General features: G+C 52.5%; 1 protein-coding gene across 2 annotated transcripts in view; it reads left to right on the top strand.

Moving 5' to 3' along the window:
• The window catches only part of Ltbp2 (latent transforming growth factor beta binding protein 2), an 89,282-nt gene that overhangs the window by 67,119 nt on the left and 6,545 nt on the right, over positions 1–15,618 (top strand). For both annotated transcript variants that reach the window (XM_042260930.2, XM_042260929.2), the window contains exons 18-29: positions 4,280–4,399; positions 7,858–7,977; positions 8,965–9,087; positions 9,308–9,433; positions 9,996–10,121; positions 11,289–11,411; positions 11,518–11,646; positions 12,079–12,201; positions 12,836–12,967; positions 13,271–13,396; positions 13,949–14,092; positions 15,290–15,481. In XM_042260930.2, the coding sequence (XP_042116864.2) occupies positions 4,280–4,399; positions 7,858–7,977; positions 8,965–9,087; positions 9,308–9,433; positions 9,996–10,121; positions 11,289–11,411; positions 11,518–11,646; positions 12,079–12,201; positions 12,836–12,967; positions 13,271–13,396; positions 13,949–14,092; positions 15,290–15,481 (1,584 nt within the window). The remainder of the gene's footprint in view (positions 1–4,279; positions 4,400–7,857; positions 7,978–8,964; positions 9,088–9,307; positions 9,434–9,995; positions 10,122–11,288; positions 11,412–11,517; positions 11,647–12,078; positions 12,202–12,835; positions 12,968–13,270; positions 13,397–13,948; positions 14,093–15,289; positions 15,482–15,618) is intronic.

Here is a 15,618-nt window from a genome sequence, read left to right as displayed (position 1 = left end):
AGCCAAGAAGAGGCCAGAGACTTGGCTGGTGATGGGGACCAAAAGCCAGGACTCAAGTGACAGGGGAGCCTTTCCTTTGGGGGGGATGAGGGTGAGCCAGGAGGATTGGAGCTTGGGCTCTCAGCAGACCGGGGGACATTTGGGAGAAGAGTTCTGGTCCCCAGCAGTGGGGACCCCTGCAGGCTTTGACCTTCCCCCAAGAAGGCCTAACCATAGTTAGGCAACTCTTTTTTTTTTTTTTTATTTTTTTTATTTTTTTTTTAGGCAACTCTTAGTAAGCAGGCTTCCTGTACATCTTAGTTAGGGTTACTACTGCTGTGACGAAATACCATGACCAAAAGCAACTTGGGGAAGAAAGGGTTTATTTGGTTTACGTATCCTGATTCACAGTCCATTGAGGGAAGCCAAGGTAGAGGTTCAAACAGGGCAGGAACCCGGAGGCAGGATAAGGAGGGTTTCTTATTGGCTTTCTCATGGCTTGCTCAGCTACCTTTCTTTTTTTTTTTTTTTTTTTTTTTGGTTTTTCGAGACAGGGTTTCTCTGCGTAGCTTTGCGCCTTTCCTGGAACTCACTTGGTAGCCCAGGCTGGCCTCGAACTCACAGAGATCCGCCTGGCTCTGCCTCCCGAGTGCTGGGATTAAAGGCGTGCGCCGCCGCCGCTGCCGCCGCTGCCGCCGCCACCGCCGCCGCCGCTGCCGCCCGGCTCTCAGCTACCTTTCTTATAGAGCCCAGAACCACCAGCCCAGGGTGGCCCCACTCACAATGGGCTGTGCCCTTCTATATCAATCACTAACTTAAAAAATGCCTTACAGGCTCCAGCTCCCTCTAGATGACTCTAGCTGATGTCAAGTTGACATAAAACCAGCCAGCACACGGTGCAAACCCTTTTATAAATAGAACGCGCCTGTACGGTTTTATGAATAAGTTCACGAAGAAATAAGGACGTATTTTCCACACAGTGCCCGGGGACCCAGAAGTAGTTGGGAAACTTTCACCTGGAGAATGGCACTGCCTGTCCTTGGGGCTCACGTTTCCAGCACCAGTCAGAGGCTTGGCCATGATCACAGCCCCCACCCCTGGGCATGGCCATGGAGTCATGAGGCCTTCCATTGGCAGAATCTCCTCAATGTCCAATTCCAAGGATCTGGCCTTGAGAATCCAGAGGCATCCAAGTCCTCACTTCATTATGTGAGGAAAGGAGACAGAGAAGCCAGCTTAAAACAGGAGCGTGAGGGAACCGGGTCAGTGAGTACTCCAGCCCGGACTGAGTGGCCAGGTACAGGCCCTGTGCTAAAGGTCCGAAGACAGTCGATGCACGAGCAAGAATAATAGCACTATCGAGTTAGATGAGCAAGCAGCTGACAATAGCAGAGAACTGGGGAAGGTTTCCGTGAGGGGGCACTTGAACTGGGGTAGAGTAATAACAGCTCCCATTGAATGAGCACTCACTATATCCAGAGCCACCCTAAGCACTTTATTATATAAAGCCCATCATTCCAGCCCTTGCAGTCCTTACTCCCACTTTATGCCTTAGCAAATGAAGCTTCGAAAGGTGAGCTGAAACACCCACGGACGCGACACCTAGGTGTAGCGGCATTGGATCCAGATTCAAAGCCACGCCATCTCCAAAGCCTGGTTTGCCTCCCAGGGTCCACACCTTTACAGGCAGGGTACCAGGCACCTGAGGAGGAGCAGCAGGAGTAGATGGAGCTGGTAGTCCAGGGAAAGGCAACCATTTCTGCATAGGCCAGCAGGTGGGCAGGCCTGGCATGTCCTGGGAGTTACGGTGACGTTGGGGTGACTAGAGGGTGTTAGCAGAAGTGGAGGCAGGCGAAGCCAGTCTGTGAAGTAACTCCAGTGCCAGGCTGAAGTACATGGCCATTGTCCTGTGGGCAGTGGCTGCCAGGAGGCTTTGTTAAGGGTAGATGGTTCTGACATCTGGCTGTTGGGAAGGAGGGGACGTGTGCTACAGTACTCAGAGCAGGGTGGCAGAGCCAGGGGAAAGGCCAGGGACACGGGCTTTCCAGGCTTCCTGCAGCCTGGGTGGGTGCTGAGGCCAGAGGGAGTCTGGGAGTCTGGGAGCTGGCCATAGGCAAATTACGGCTACAGGGAAGGACATTGCCAGGTCTGGCCCAGACGTGAGGCTCTGTCCTGTGCCAGCCTGGTGTCCGGATGTCTCTGCCAGCTGTAGGAGCGGGAGGGACCTGAGGTCAGCCTAAGTCCTTCGACCGCTGGGACTTGGCTGCCACTTGAAGGCCCTAATCCAACTTAGCGTCCACTTCCGAAACTTTGCCCGTCTCCCAAAGCAGTGTTTCATTATTTTAATCTAGCATTGATTTGTATGTATAAATTGATCATTGTAAACCATGACAAGTTTTAACTTAATTTAAGTAGAAATAAATGTAAGTCATTTAAATATTAAGGATTTATTTGAGTTTGGATATAACTTGCCTTGGTATAAGTGTGTATCTTTGCACTCTGGCCTTTGGGGCTCCTCCTCTGTGAACTGCTTACTCCTGTCCTTTGCTTGTTTCCCAAGTGTGGTTGTGGGTTTTTTTTTTTCTTGTGACTTTTTGGGTGTACCTTGTGTTTTCTGTTACATCTTATTTGTTTTATGTAAGGGTGTTCGTGTGGAGGTCAGAAGACAGCATTCATGTGGAACTGGTTCTCTCCGTCTTTACGCGGGTTCCGGGGATCGAACTCAGGTTGCCAGGCTTGGTGGCTGACTCTTGCCCACGGAACCATTGCTGCCCCCCCCCTTTTTGCATTATTTTTAATGCGTTGTGGTTTTGTTATGTCATATAGACATTGGGCTCTTTACTTACCTCTTCCAGGATGCTTTCTCCCACTGGGGTTCGTCTTTGTGTGGCTGCCAGGAACCCACTTCTCCACTTCCATTTTTCTCTGCAAACCAGCACTGTCTCTTTATTAAGCGGTGGTTCTGGCGTCCCCCATTTTTTCCCATCAGGTTTCCACTTTTCGCTCTGCCTTCCAGTTCCTTCTCTTTCCTTCTGCTGTTAGCAGTAGAGCTTCTGAGAGTTCAGACAGCTGTTTCTGAATTCCCCGGAGAGTCGTTGCCAGGAGGGTTCCTGGGTCCGCCCTGTACCAAAGGCCAGCATCTCCATGGGAGCGGAGGAGGGTGCATGTGGCGGGTCTGCCAGAGACTCCACTGTGAGCTGGAGCGATAGGAAGCATGGCTGAGGTGGAAGCTCCCTGGGTTCTGTCGGTCGGTTTATGCCTGAGCGGCGCTAACAAACATTCCTCCGTGTTTCCTGCCAGGCACTTCTCTCAGCTCTTTGCCTTTCATTCAGTCTGACAAGGACTCTGTGAAGTATCTGAACCGGAGCTAGAGGGGGGAAAAGATGAGGCCATGGTGGGTTTGGTGGTGGAGCCAGGGAGTGGTCACAGGACAGAGCTGGTAAACTGAGCCACTGTGTGAAATGGGAATAGGAACCGGCTGGTCATCAGGAGGGGAAAGACACTTCCAGCAGAGGCGTGCGTGTGTACAGAGATTTGGAGGCGGGACTCACGGCAATCTACCATAGCTAAGATTATACCAGAGAGCCTGGGTAAACACCGCAGGGCTGGGCTGGGGCCGGGTCCTAACTGCAATGGGGCTGGAGGTAGCAAGGAGCCAAGGTGTAACTCGGGAGTGGCCTGACCAAGATCGGGCTTTAGAGAGGGAGCCATTGGCTTTCCGCTGTCTGCTCTGCATACGAGCTCCTTCCCTTTCCTCAGAGGAGGGGGTCAGTGTGCTTTGGATAATGATATAAGCCATGCGTTACAGACCCTTGGCTGCCTGCAATGCTCTCTGTTATTTTGACTTTTTTTTTCCAGAGCTGAGGACCGAACCCAGGGCCTTGCGCTTGCTAGGCAAGCGCTCTACCACTGAGCTAAATCCCCAACCCCAGCTCTCTGTCCTAGAAGGACCCTAGTGGTGGACCCAGTGTCCACTGTTCTAGCTGGGGCAGGGAGAACCCCTCGGATCATACTGTATGGACTGACACCTGACCCCAAACCCAGGCCTTACATCAGGAGGAGAAAGTTGCAAGGGCTCCCATGGGCCCTAGAAGTAGCTATCCTGGGAGAAAAGAACTCAAGGGGCCGTGGGGGGGTCTGACCAGTCTCTGACAGCTGACCTAAGAATCCCTCTATCAATCCTACTGCAGCGAACATGGCTTCCTTACCTAGCAGCCTTGTCCGTGGCCTCTGGAAAGGATGCCGCAGGACCCCCCGTCCAGGGCTGGCTTTGATGGGGGACCATCCTGTGTGTTTGCAGATATAGATGAGTGTGAGCAGCCCGGGGTGTGCAGTGGTGGGCGATGCAGCAACACGGAGGGTTCATACCACTGTGAATGTGATCGGGGCTACATCATGGTCAGACAAGGACACTGCCAAGGTAAGGCGTGGGGATAATGGGTCCGCGCTGCCCTCCACACGACCCACCCTCAGCTCGTCCTCTAGCTCTCCTCCACAGAGTCCCTTGACCCTAAGCCAGTTCCCACTGGCAGAGACACGTCTATGAATCCCTGAGCGCCCCTGTCTTTGGGGTGATACATCAGCATCCTGTATGGCCCCTGTTGCAGGGAAGTACAAATCTACGTGACACGACAGGAATGAACATCTTTACATACCTCTGCCCCATCACCTTGGAAAATGTGTTGTCTTTGCATATAGCAGAGGAAGAGTTGATCTCTCTGGCCCCTTTAGTCTCCTTACTAAAGCTTGCTAATATATAAACTCCCAGAGGGTGGACCATGTCTCTAGACAACCTGTGCATGGGCACCCAACAAACGCTGGTTGATGAATGGATTCAATAGATCTCCGCTTCCCCACATACAGCTAAAAGATGGGCTCAGACTTTGCTAACTAGTCTCCTCGTAGACAGGTTAGGACCTGCCACCATCACTAACCAGGTAAGACACTATCCTGTCTTACCTGGTTCCAGAGAGTCCTGGAAGTAAGGGGTGAGCTCGTGGACCTTGTGAAGGGGAGACCTTTCCCCGGCCTGCTTACCAGGGAAGCAAAGTCCCGGGGTAACTAAGCGAAGGGGAACCACAGCTGGAGACGTAGAACAAACTGTCTTCACCCCAGTGCCTCGCCTTTGCTCAGGGCTCCCCTCTTTGTGCCTTTCCACCTATAACTCAGGCCTGGGCACGATCCAAGCTGGAAGCCGCCCCTTGTCCTCATTAGATCAAGAGAAACAAGATAACTTGGCATTTACAAGAGAATGCAGAGTGAACACAGGGCTTGATAGGCCCCTTCTATGTGCCAGCTGGCCAGGCGCTAAGCGCTTGGTAAGAGAGCCTCATCAGGCGCCACAGCACTGTGCATCTAACATCAGGACTTACTAAACAGAAAAGTAAAACCGAAGGAAATGAACCAAGAAATGCCAGAGCATTGAAAAGATCAGGTTCATACTAACCTTCTGCAACCAGGGCACAGGCTCCAGAGCAGACAGGTCTGGGTTGTATTCATGTTTCATGTTTGCAAATGGGAATTGCCACACTCATCTCAGAGGACTGCTCAGCTAACATACACAAGATGCGCAGAACCACCTCCAGCACACTGTAAGGCCCTCTCTCTATCATGTCCCGACTCCGTGCCCTACTCGGGATGGCTCTGTCCCATCAGGAGGAAGGATTCTAGACAGACACCTCATCAGGGAGGTCAGGCTGAGTTCTTGCCTCTGGGCAGACACTCTGGGGCTGTTGAAAGAATGATGTAGTTTGTACACTTCTCCGGGTTTCCATCAGTAACCACAGACCCTGCCCATCACCCCGGGAGCCCAGTCAATTTCCTCTCCCTTTCTTCTGTCTCCAACTCTGTCCACGGAAACCTGAAGTCTCTGGTGAGAGACTGTGAGGTCTGGACAGTGGCCCATGCAGCAATCTCAGTGACATTTCCCTCATACCCAGGACTCTGGGTTCCCATGGACGGAGAGCAGATTCTCCTTGACAATGCCAGGGTCTTGGCTGTCCCCGACTCTCACCCAGGGACCCCTGAACTTCTGCCTCCTGCCCACCACTCCCACTTCATGCTCTCACCAGGAACACAGGTGGGTACCCTCACTGTTCCCCACGCAGAGACTGGTCCCTGGAAAGATGCCCAGGCATCCTCCCAGCGTATGGATGGCAGACTCACAAATTAGTCCCTGTGTGACCATTCCTTGGATCCCTTTAGCTGTCTCCTTAGCAGCCTTTTACTAAGAGGATAATGCGTATTATTTTAGGCACACTGTTTTGTCTTTTGGTCAGCAAACATTTGCTGAGTGCCAGCTGTGTGTTAGCCACGGGCTGGGAATACAGCAATAAATAGTTCCCAAAACAAACCAGAATATTGGAATCTACCAAGGCATTCCATAACCTTAGATTAAAATTCAAACTCTTGACTAGGCACCCGGTGACAGGCTCCACTTTAGCTACTATTGAGTTCCATGGAATCGTCTCAGGTTGTGGGCTGATGGCGTCCACTCCATCCAGAATGTTCCTCTGCCTCCTTTGATCAGCTTGTCTAGTGGCTCAGTTCTGTCCACTCCCATTCACGAGAGGCTTCCCTGGCTCAGGTGGAGACTAGAGCTGCTTTGGTCTTCTGGTCTCTCTCTTTTTCTCCCTGACAGACTCCTCACATCTTCACATCACTGTCGTTCCCTGGGGCTCTGCTCTAAGAAGAAAGCTGGGAGTAGCAGAGCAGCTTACATTAGGTTCTGCCTCACTAACAACCAACCCCAAAGTCAGTCACAGAGGACACAGTCAATCTTATCAGCGTCTTGTGTCTATCAAGAATCAGTTGAGAACTTGGACCCAGGCTTCCTTACTTTGGTACTAGACTGAAAGCATAGCTGGGGTCTGGAATATGCCCAGTCCCCGTGGAAGGAAGGAAGGAAGGAAGGAAGGAAGGAAGGAAGGAAGGAAGGAAGGAAGGAAGGAAGGAAGGAAGGAAGGAGGGAAGGAAGGAAGGAAAGCAAGAAAGAAGGAAGGAGGGAAGGAAGGAAGGAAAGAAAGAAAGAAGGAAGGAGGGAAGGAAGGAGGAAAAGAAAGGAAGGAAGGAAAAGGAAGGAAGGAAGGAAAAGCAAGCAAGGAAGGAAGGAAAGAAAGAAAGAAAGAAAGAAAGAAAGAAAGAAAGAAGGAAGGAAGGAAGGAAGGAAGGAAGGAAGGAAGGAAGGAAAGGAGGGAGGAAGGAAGGAAAGAAAGAAAGAGGGAAGGAAGGAAGGAAGACACTCAAGGGTTGCATGCGGTGAAATGCTTTGGTTCACTAGTTACCTACCTCATACCCACTCACACCTCATTGGCTAGCACTAATCTTTTGGTGCCACCCGACAAGGAACCCGGAAGCAAAAACATACCATGACCCAAAAATGAAGATATAGGCTATTTTTTGAAGATTAGTAAGTTCCATATCTCCTAAATGCCCAGCATCCAGTGCTGCGTACACCTTCCACGGATGTACCTGACGCACTGCAGGTAGGGCAGACTCAGGGGCCTTTCCTTTTGGCAAATGCAATCTTCCTGCCTTGCCTGATGTCACCAAGAGTGATCTGAGGGACCATCCCAAACCATCCAGGCTGAAACACATAGCTCTCTGACTTCCTACAGCTAACAGTACCCACAGCCTACTGCAGTGACCTGGGGAGTCTTTCCATTTTTTAAGTTCTTTCGTTTACCTCTGTTCTAGGATCATGAGTGGGAGGTGGGGCTGGGAACACAGGGCAGGCAGCTCATGTTTTCCTAGTGTTCATCTATACGGAAACTGACACCTAGTCCCCCCATACAGGGCAGGGTCAAAGATTTGCAGACATGAAATACCCATGGGTTGTGGTTCTCAGAGATGACCAAGGGAGGGACTGTTGTTTTGTAGATATCAATGAATGCCGTCACCCGGGTACCTGCCCTGATGGGAGATGCGTCAACTCCCCTGGCTCCTACGCTTGTCTGGCCTGTGAGGAGGGCTACATAGGCCAGAGTGGGAGCTGTGTAGGTAAGGACTGATTGCCAAGGCACCGAGAGGCTATTTAGGTTTGGGATGGCTGATTGAGCACACACACAGGGAGGGGAAGAGGTGGGCAGACAGAAGGGGCTTAGAGGGCATCGTCCCCATCGTCCGGTTGGGTTCTCAGATGATGCTAAGCATGGCGTGGGTGTGCTTCTGTTATGGGACTCTGCCCTCTGAATCAGCTAGGGTGGGGCCCTGTGCAGCTGCTTAGCCACATCCGTTCTGAGGCTCTATCCCAAAGTTCCAGAAGCTTCTGTGGTTGGCTTCTGTGGCCCGGGATGGAAAGCTCCAGGGTCTTGGGCTGGATGGTAGTGAGAGCCAGCCACCAGGCCCTCTGCTTTCCTACGACATCAGGAAGCTACACACTAAATAGCAGTGGTGCTTCTTGTTCCCAAAACAACTCCGTGTCAGTGGGAAGAGGAGTGTTCTTTCCCTCAGCCCCCGCAGGGAACAAGGCCCAAGGTTCTGATGCCAGGAGGGGCCATGTTTTGAATAGATGCTTTGAGACTCCTAAGAGGGCAGATGGTTCCCAGGCCCTCAGGACAGCCACAGCCACCCAAGCATGGCTTGGCCTTTCTCCACGCTGCCCACCCATGTACTGTAACTGTTTGTTGGGTGCAGAACATGGTTTGTTGGTGGCAGGTAAGAGACTAGTGGGTCAGACTCACAATGGAGTGAATCAAGGGTCTTGGATGCCTTATTTCTGGTGTTCTAGGTGGCTTTGTTTTTCCAGGGCTAGGCAGGGGGTTCTGTATTACTACAGGGGCTGAGGAGCACTCAGGAGGGTATGACCCTGCTCCACCTAGATGGAATGAAGGAGCATGGCTTCGCAGCTCTCCAAGGCTGGCCCGCAGTCCCTCTGGAGGGTGCTGCCGGGGACTCACAATTGAGATGGTCTGGGCTTGCTAGAGCAGGGAGAATAGCCCAAGGAAGAGAGGAGGCCAGTGCCCCCATCTTGGACTTTATCCCCAGATGTGAATGAGTGTCTGACCCCTGGGATCTGTGCCCATGGAAGCTGCATCAACGTGGAAGGCTCCTTCAGATGCTCTTGTGAGCCGGGCTACGAGGTCACCCCAGACAAAAAGGGCTGCCGAGGTACAAAGGTGTAGCTCCATTCTTACACGGGCCAATCAAGCCCGCATCACCTTTCCCTCTGCATGCCAACCCCTGCAGCCTCCTCTGAATTAGCCCGCCAGGCCCGAGACCCTATCCTCCTCATGCCAACACCTGTGCTTTCGACCCTCCCTGACCACCTATGAGTCTCTGGCATGTCCGCCCTGCAGAATCCCATACAGAACTCAATGGCCTGTTTCAGATGTGGATGAGTGTGCCAGCCGAGCCTCGTGCCCCTCCGGCCTCTGCCTCAACACCGAGGGCTCCTTCACCTGTTCAGCCTGTCAGAGTGGGTACTGGGTGAACGGAGACGGCACTGCCTGTGAAGGTAATACAAGGCAGACAGGGTCCGAAGGGACAGTAGAAGCCTTCTTCCCTCTTAAAGAGCATCTCTTTGTCTTCTAGCCTTGGGTTGATCCTAGGGTCTCCAGATTAGGTCAGAGGGAACTTGGAGGGGGGCTTGGCACCCAAGAGAGCTGCTATGGTCACAACTCCCAAATTCAGAGATGAGACAAATGGTCAGAGACAAGAGAGAAGCTAAAGCTGCATATAATGGTGCATGCCTATAACCTCGGCACTTGGGGGGTAGAAACAGGAGGATCAGGAGTTCGAGGCCAGCCTTAGCTACATAGTGAGTTTGAGGCCAGCCTGAGCGATATGACACCCTGTCTCAAAAGAGGTAAGCTGGGGCTGGGGCTACCCATGGAGCCTTCTAGGAAGGAAGTGCGTGGGGGGGGGATGCGTGTCATAGAATATGGCCAGGGTTTGCCCTTGTCCAGAGTTCCAGGGTATTCTTCAAACTCAGAGACTGGCAAGAGGTGTTATGAGGGAAGGCTTCAGTGGTGGGACTGCCCTCCTGGGTCCATGGCCACAGTTCTCTATCTGCCTAGACCTGGACGAGTGTGCCTTCCCTGGAGTCTGCCCTACAGGAGTCTGCACCAACACTGTGGGCTCCTTCTTCTGCAAGGACTGTGATAAGGGCTACCGGCCCGGTCCCCTGGGCAACACCTGTGAAGGTAAGAGACCCCTCCCTGTGCGGAGAGCACAGATGGGACACCGTAGACAAGCCGAGCATTTATAAGAAGGAACAAGAGCTCCCACTTAAACCTAGGATAGTGGGCCGGGGGACACCTGTTCCTACCTTCTCCCCAAAAGCAGTCAGGAAAGTGGCTAGAAACCCGGGTCTCACTGCCCTGAAGGCATTGGTGGTGCACAGGCCGCAGGGTCCCAGCAGCACCAAGGGACAAGAGACACATGGGTTTCTTGGGCCTTGGCCTAGACCCTTGAGACTCTCTGTTACGAGATTCTGGAGCAGTGATTCTCAACTTGGGGGTCAAATGACCTTCTCACAGGGATTACCTAAGACCATCAGAAAACAGATACTTACATTACGATTCATAACAGTAGTGAAATTGCAGCTATGAAGTAGCAAGGAAGATAATTTTATGGTTGAGGTCGTCACAATATGAGGAACTGCGTTAAAGGGTTGCGGCATTAGGAAGGTTGAGAACCGCGGCTCTAGAGTGTCCACTGTGCTTTGCAATAGTGTTGATGATGCCTATAACCCTAACACTTGGGAAGCCTTGTCAGGAAGATGAAAAGTCCAAGGCCAGCCAGGCTACAGGAGGAGAGAAAGGGGTGGAGTGGGGGAGGAGCAATGGGGAGGGGCAGGCCAGCTGTGATGACCTAGGCTTATAATCCTAGCACACATAGGAGGTAGAAACAGGAGAATCAGGAGTTCAGGGTCATCTTTGGCTATCTAGCAAGTCAGAGGCCAGGCCAGTGTTAACTACATGAGATCCTATCTCAGAACAAACTCACAATCAAGCAAAAGAGAGTTTCAGTTGCCTTCTCAGGTTGCCGGTATCTGTTTCCTTGGTTTATCTCCCATTGCTTCTCCGTCAAGACAGGTGATGGAGGCTTTGGTTACCCTAGGCCAGGACTATCGGGTGTGAGGAAGCCCAACCGGAGCCGGGCCAGATGGAAAACATCTGTTGTTACCTCTCCCGTGGCTCTCTCATTAGCTTCTCCCGGAAGAGAGATAAACATTGCAAGCCCTGTCCCCTCATCCCCACGGGTCCCCCTCCCCTCAGGCAGGTGATAGGGCCCTCTAGAGATATTTCCCTTGAACCTGACCTTGGAAGGTGCCGCCATCAGCTGCCTCCTCCCGTGTGGCCCTACAGATGTGGATGAGTGTGAAGGTCCCCGGGACAGCTGCCTTGGAGGCGAATGTAAGAACACAGAAGGTTCCTACCAATGCCTCTGCCCCCAGGGCTTCCAGCTGGCCAATGGCACCACGTGTGAGGGTGAGTACCCCAAGTCTCCCCATCAGGAAGGAGCTGGGCACAGTGAGTATCTGCCGAGGTGAGGGCATCCCGAGAGACTCGCTCCCTTCTCCTCCTGTCTCCGCAGACGTGGACGAGTGTGCGGGGGAGGAGGAGCACTGTGCTCCTCACGGCGAGTGCCTCAACAACCAAGGGTCCTTCTTCTGCCTCTGTGCACCTGGCTTTGTCAGTGCTGAGGGGGGCACCAGATGCCAGGGTAAGACGTCAGTGTGGTCGTGTCTAAGGTCCGCCAGCACGGGTACTAGAGGCTTGTGTCTACAATCCCACCTGAATACCCTTACTGAAGTGAATAGTTTGCTCATAGCCTACCCAGGGAGGAGACAATGGGAAGGCTGGGGAGGTGTGGAAGATCCAGGGTTGTAAGGAAGGATCCGGAGTCTGCAGGGGGTGGGAGGCATCCCTGTGATGCCTGTGGCAGACATGCATGCTCTCCAGAGTCTTAGTGTCACCCTTCTGCTAACAGAGTCCCAGCCCTAAAGCCTCCCCACAGCATGGCCTGGACAGTCCCTCGATCTTCCTACCCTGACTCTCCTATTGGCTTCTCGAGGTCCAAAGGAAGCAGCTCTGGGCTCTAACAAGCTCTAAAGAGAGCCATGGCTGTATTGGCTGACTGCTGTCTCTGTCCTAGATGTTGATGAGTGTGCAGCCACAGACCCATGTCTACGAGGGCATTGTGTCAACACAGAGGGCTCCTTCAGCTGTCTGTGTGAGCCCGGCTTCCAGCCCTCCCCAGACAGTGGAGAGTGTGTGGGTAAGGACTCGAGGGACTGGACGGGACCCTGCCTCACCTCTGTCCACCTCTGTCCCTGCGTGGTCCTTAGCTCCCTTAGTTCCCATGGAACACAGCATCTTAGGAAATACAGCATTTTCTACAGAACCCCAAGTTTAATGCATTTATTGAGATTCTGATGACCCAAGGCTGATATAATAAAGACAATCATAATCTTTGTGCCAGCAGAGGACACAACGTAGTTTTAAGAGCCGAATACGTTCAGCAGATATTCAACAATGGCTATGTTCAATGCCTTTTGGTAGGACTGATGGTTATAGACGATCTTGAAACTGAATAAGGGAGATAAATACTGAAGAAAGCTCCTTGAACCCCACTGTGGTGAAAAAGGCAGAGTGCTCTGCTGGGGATCAGAGGGAGGAGGCTGAGTGCTCAGAGCTTCCCGAATGGGGTGTAGTGCTCTTCCTAAATGCTGGGCCGCGCTGGGTAGGGGAAACGATCCTGAATTAGTCTGCTGGGAGTGAGATGAGCGTAACGATTTGAAACGGACCAAGGACCTCAAAAGTTGTGGGATGTGAGCTTGTAATGTCAGCAAGGTGGGGCCAGCACAGTGACCTAGCCACACATCTGCCCCTTCTCATGGCCCTGGGGACAGATATTGATGAGTGTGAGGATGAGGAAGACCCAGTGTGTGGAGCCTGGAGGTGTGAGAACAGCCCCGGTTCCTACCGCTGTGTCCTGGGCTGCCAGCCTGGCTTCTACATGGCCCCGACTGGAGACTGCATTGGTGAGTAGGAACAGGGAGGAAGAGGAAGGAGGGCTGAGGAAAGCTGTGAACATCTGGTTTTCCCTGCATTGAACTAGAAACCATTTCTCCCGAGGATACTGTTTGAGCAGTTGTTTGAAATTTGTGTGTTTCCCATACAGTGAAGCTTACAAAGAAATTAAGAGGAAGGTTATGGTTATAGCTTTCCTGTGCTGGGTCCAGGGGTTGTTTGTTTGCAGATCTTGGTGTTAATAGACCAAATAGGGACTCCCAGCAAACAGCGAGAGCATGCATGCCCTCTACCCTAGTCTTCGTTATCCCCAGACATAGATGAATGCGCCAACGACACTGTGTGTGGGAGCCACGGCTTCTGTGACAATACGGATGGCTCCTTCCGCTGCCTGTGTGACCAGGGCTTCGAGACCTCACCCTCAGGCTGGGAATGTGTTGGTGAGAAGCCTGCGGGCTACCCAAGGTCTGGGCTGGGAAAGGCCCTTGGGCCCTTCTCATTTCTACCGATTTTTGTCTTTCTTGAAAGGAGGTGGTACCCTCTCCCGAAACATCCATGTTTGCATGGCTCCATGACAGGACCCCAACGGGTGGGCAAGGGAAAGAGGATTCCCCTCCAGCTAGCATTGCTGCTGGACTGGTAGGAGAAGGGTCAATCCTGCCCCCAGAAGGGGCGAGCACAAAAGGGAAGAGGCCTCCCACCCCATTCACTTCCCTGGAGAACTTGGGGGCTCAGGAGATGCCCAGAGGAGGGAACTGTCCTCTGCGTTCACTGTTATAACCTTTTTCAGCCTCTCTTTTCCTCTTTTCCCTCCTGTGCCCTCTGTCTACCGGTCCCCCTCTCTGCTAATTCATATCGACTTTTGCTTCTTCCAAGTACGGTTCTCTTGGGGGCGGGGGGCGCGTGAGAACCTGCCTAGCCGGGCTGGAATCGGGGGCAGGGTGCATTCGCTGCTTCTTCTCTGGACACTAGTCTGTCCTTGTGCCTGGCAGACGTGAACGAGTGTGAGCTCATGCTGGCAGTGTGTGGGGCTGCACTCTGTGAGAACGTGGAAGGCTCCTTCCTGTGTCTGTGTGCCAGTGACCTCGAGGAGTATGACGCACAAGAGGGACACTGCCGTCCTCGGGCGGCTGGAGGTGAGCTCCGGGAGACCTGGGCCCCTTCCTTTCCTGCCACTTTCCATGAGGACTCTGTTGCTGGAGAGCTTCTCTCCAGGTTCCACCAAGCCCCGCAATCCCACAATCCACATATAAAATAATCACTCAGACGCTTATATTACTTATAAACTGTATGGCCATGGCAGGCTTCTTGCTAACTGTTCTTATATCTTAAATTAACCCATTTCTATAAATCTATACCTTGCCACGTGGCTGGTGGCTTACTGGCGTCTTTACATGCTGCTTGTCCTGGCAGTGGCTGCAGTCTCTCCCCCCCTTCTTCCTGTTTCCCCAATTCTCCTCTCTCCTTGTCCCACCTATACTTCCTGTCTGGTCACTGGCCAATCAGTGTTTTATTTATTGACCAATCAGAGCAATTTGACATACAGACCATCCCCCAGCAGGACTCTGCCTTACAAACACCATCCGCTGATCTAGCTCCTGCCACTGAGTGGGGTTCATTGGGCCGGTGTTGGGGGTATGGGTTAGGAATGGGTTATGGAGGGGACAGGAGTCTGAGTGCCACACATGCCAGCATCTGCCAGACAACATTTCCCCTGAAGGTCGAGGATGACCTAGAGAAATTCAGGGTGCTATGGGGCACTAGCCCCCAGGGACCTCAGATTGAGTTTATTAAAGACCCTGAATCCAACCAATCCTCGGATGGGTCTTTTAGATGAAGGAGGCCTTGAAGCTGAGCTAATCTAGGCCCTCCCCTCCCCACTGCCATTTTTACCCCAGGCTGGACCAGAACTCAGCTGGCTTCAATGACCTGTAAAAAGTCAAGGGGAACTTTGTAAGAGAAAAATGGAGGGGAGAAAGGTTTGGGGTCCCTGAGAAGCAGAAGGGATCAGAAGGATGCTCTTGTGGTATGCCAAGGATGGGTACTACCCATGGGGATTATGAGCAAATAGTACACTAGAAACATCAGGGGCTTGGGCATCAGAGCCCCGTTTCACCCCATAATAACTTCTTAATTGTAACTTCTTAGGTACAGTTTCTTTGTAGTAGGGGAATGATAACAGTAGTCTCGCCTAGTGATGCTCAGGGTACCACATGAGATAATGTACAGCGTAAGGTTCTATACAGACATTCTATTTAACAGATAACCTTGATGGCAGTGATGCCTCAGAGGGTCTTGAACAGACAGTGATAAGGGGCTTCTGTCACCCACAGCTCAGAGAATCCCAGAGGTCCCAACAGGGGACCCGGCTCCAGGCCTCACCCGCATGGAATGCTACTCTGAGCACAATGGTGGTCCTCCCTGCTCAAGCATCCTGGGCCGGAACTCCACCCAGGCTGAATGCTGCTGTACTCAGGGTGCCAGATGGGGAAAAGCCTGTGACCCTTGCCCATCCGAGGACTCAGGTAAGGCCTCAAGGGCCACAAACACTCTTAGGGTCAGTCTGCAGTGTGGCACTTATGGAGAAAGGAGCCAGGGGTGATGATGTCACATGACTGTAACTCTGGCGCTCAGGAGGCCGAAACAGAAAGATCCTGAGTTG

The sequence above is a fragment of the Peromyscus maniculatus genome, chromosome 14 (genome assembly GCF_049852395.1).
Source record: "Peromyscus maniculatus bairdii isolate BWxNUB_F1_BW_parent chromosome 14, HU_Pman_BW_mat_3.1, whole genome shotgun sequence".
In the NCBI taxonomy this organism is placed as follows: Eukaryota; Metazoa; Chordata; class Mammalia; order Rodentia; family Cricetidae; genus Peromyscus; species Peromyscus maniculatus.
Note: the sequence above shows the minus strand (reverse complement) of the source record. Positions and strands in the feature narration are given on the sequence as shown.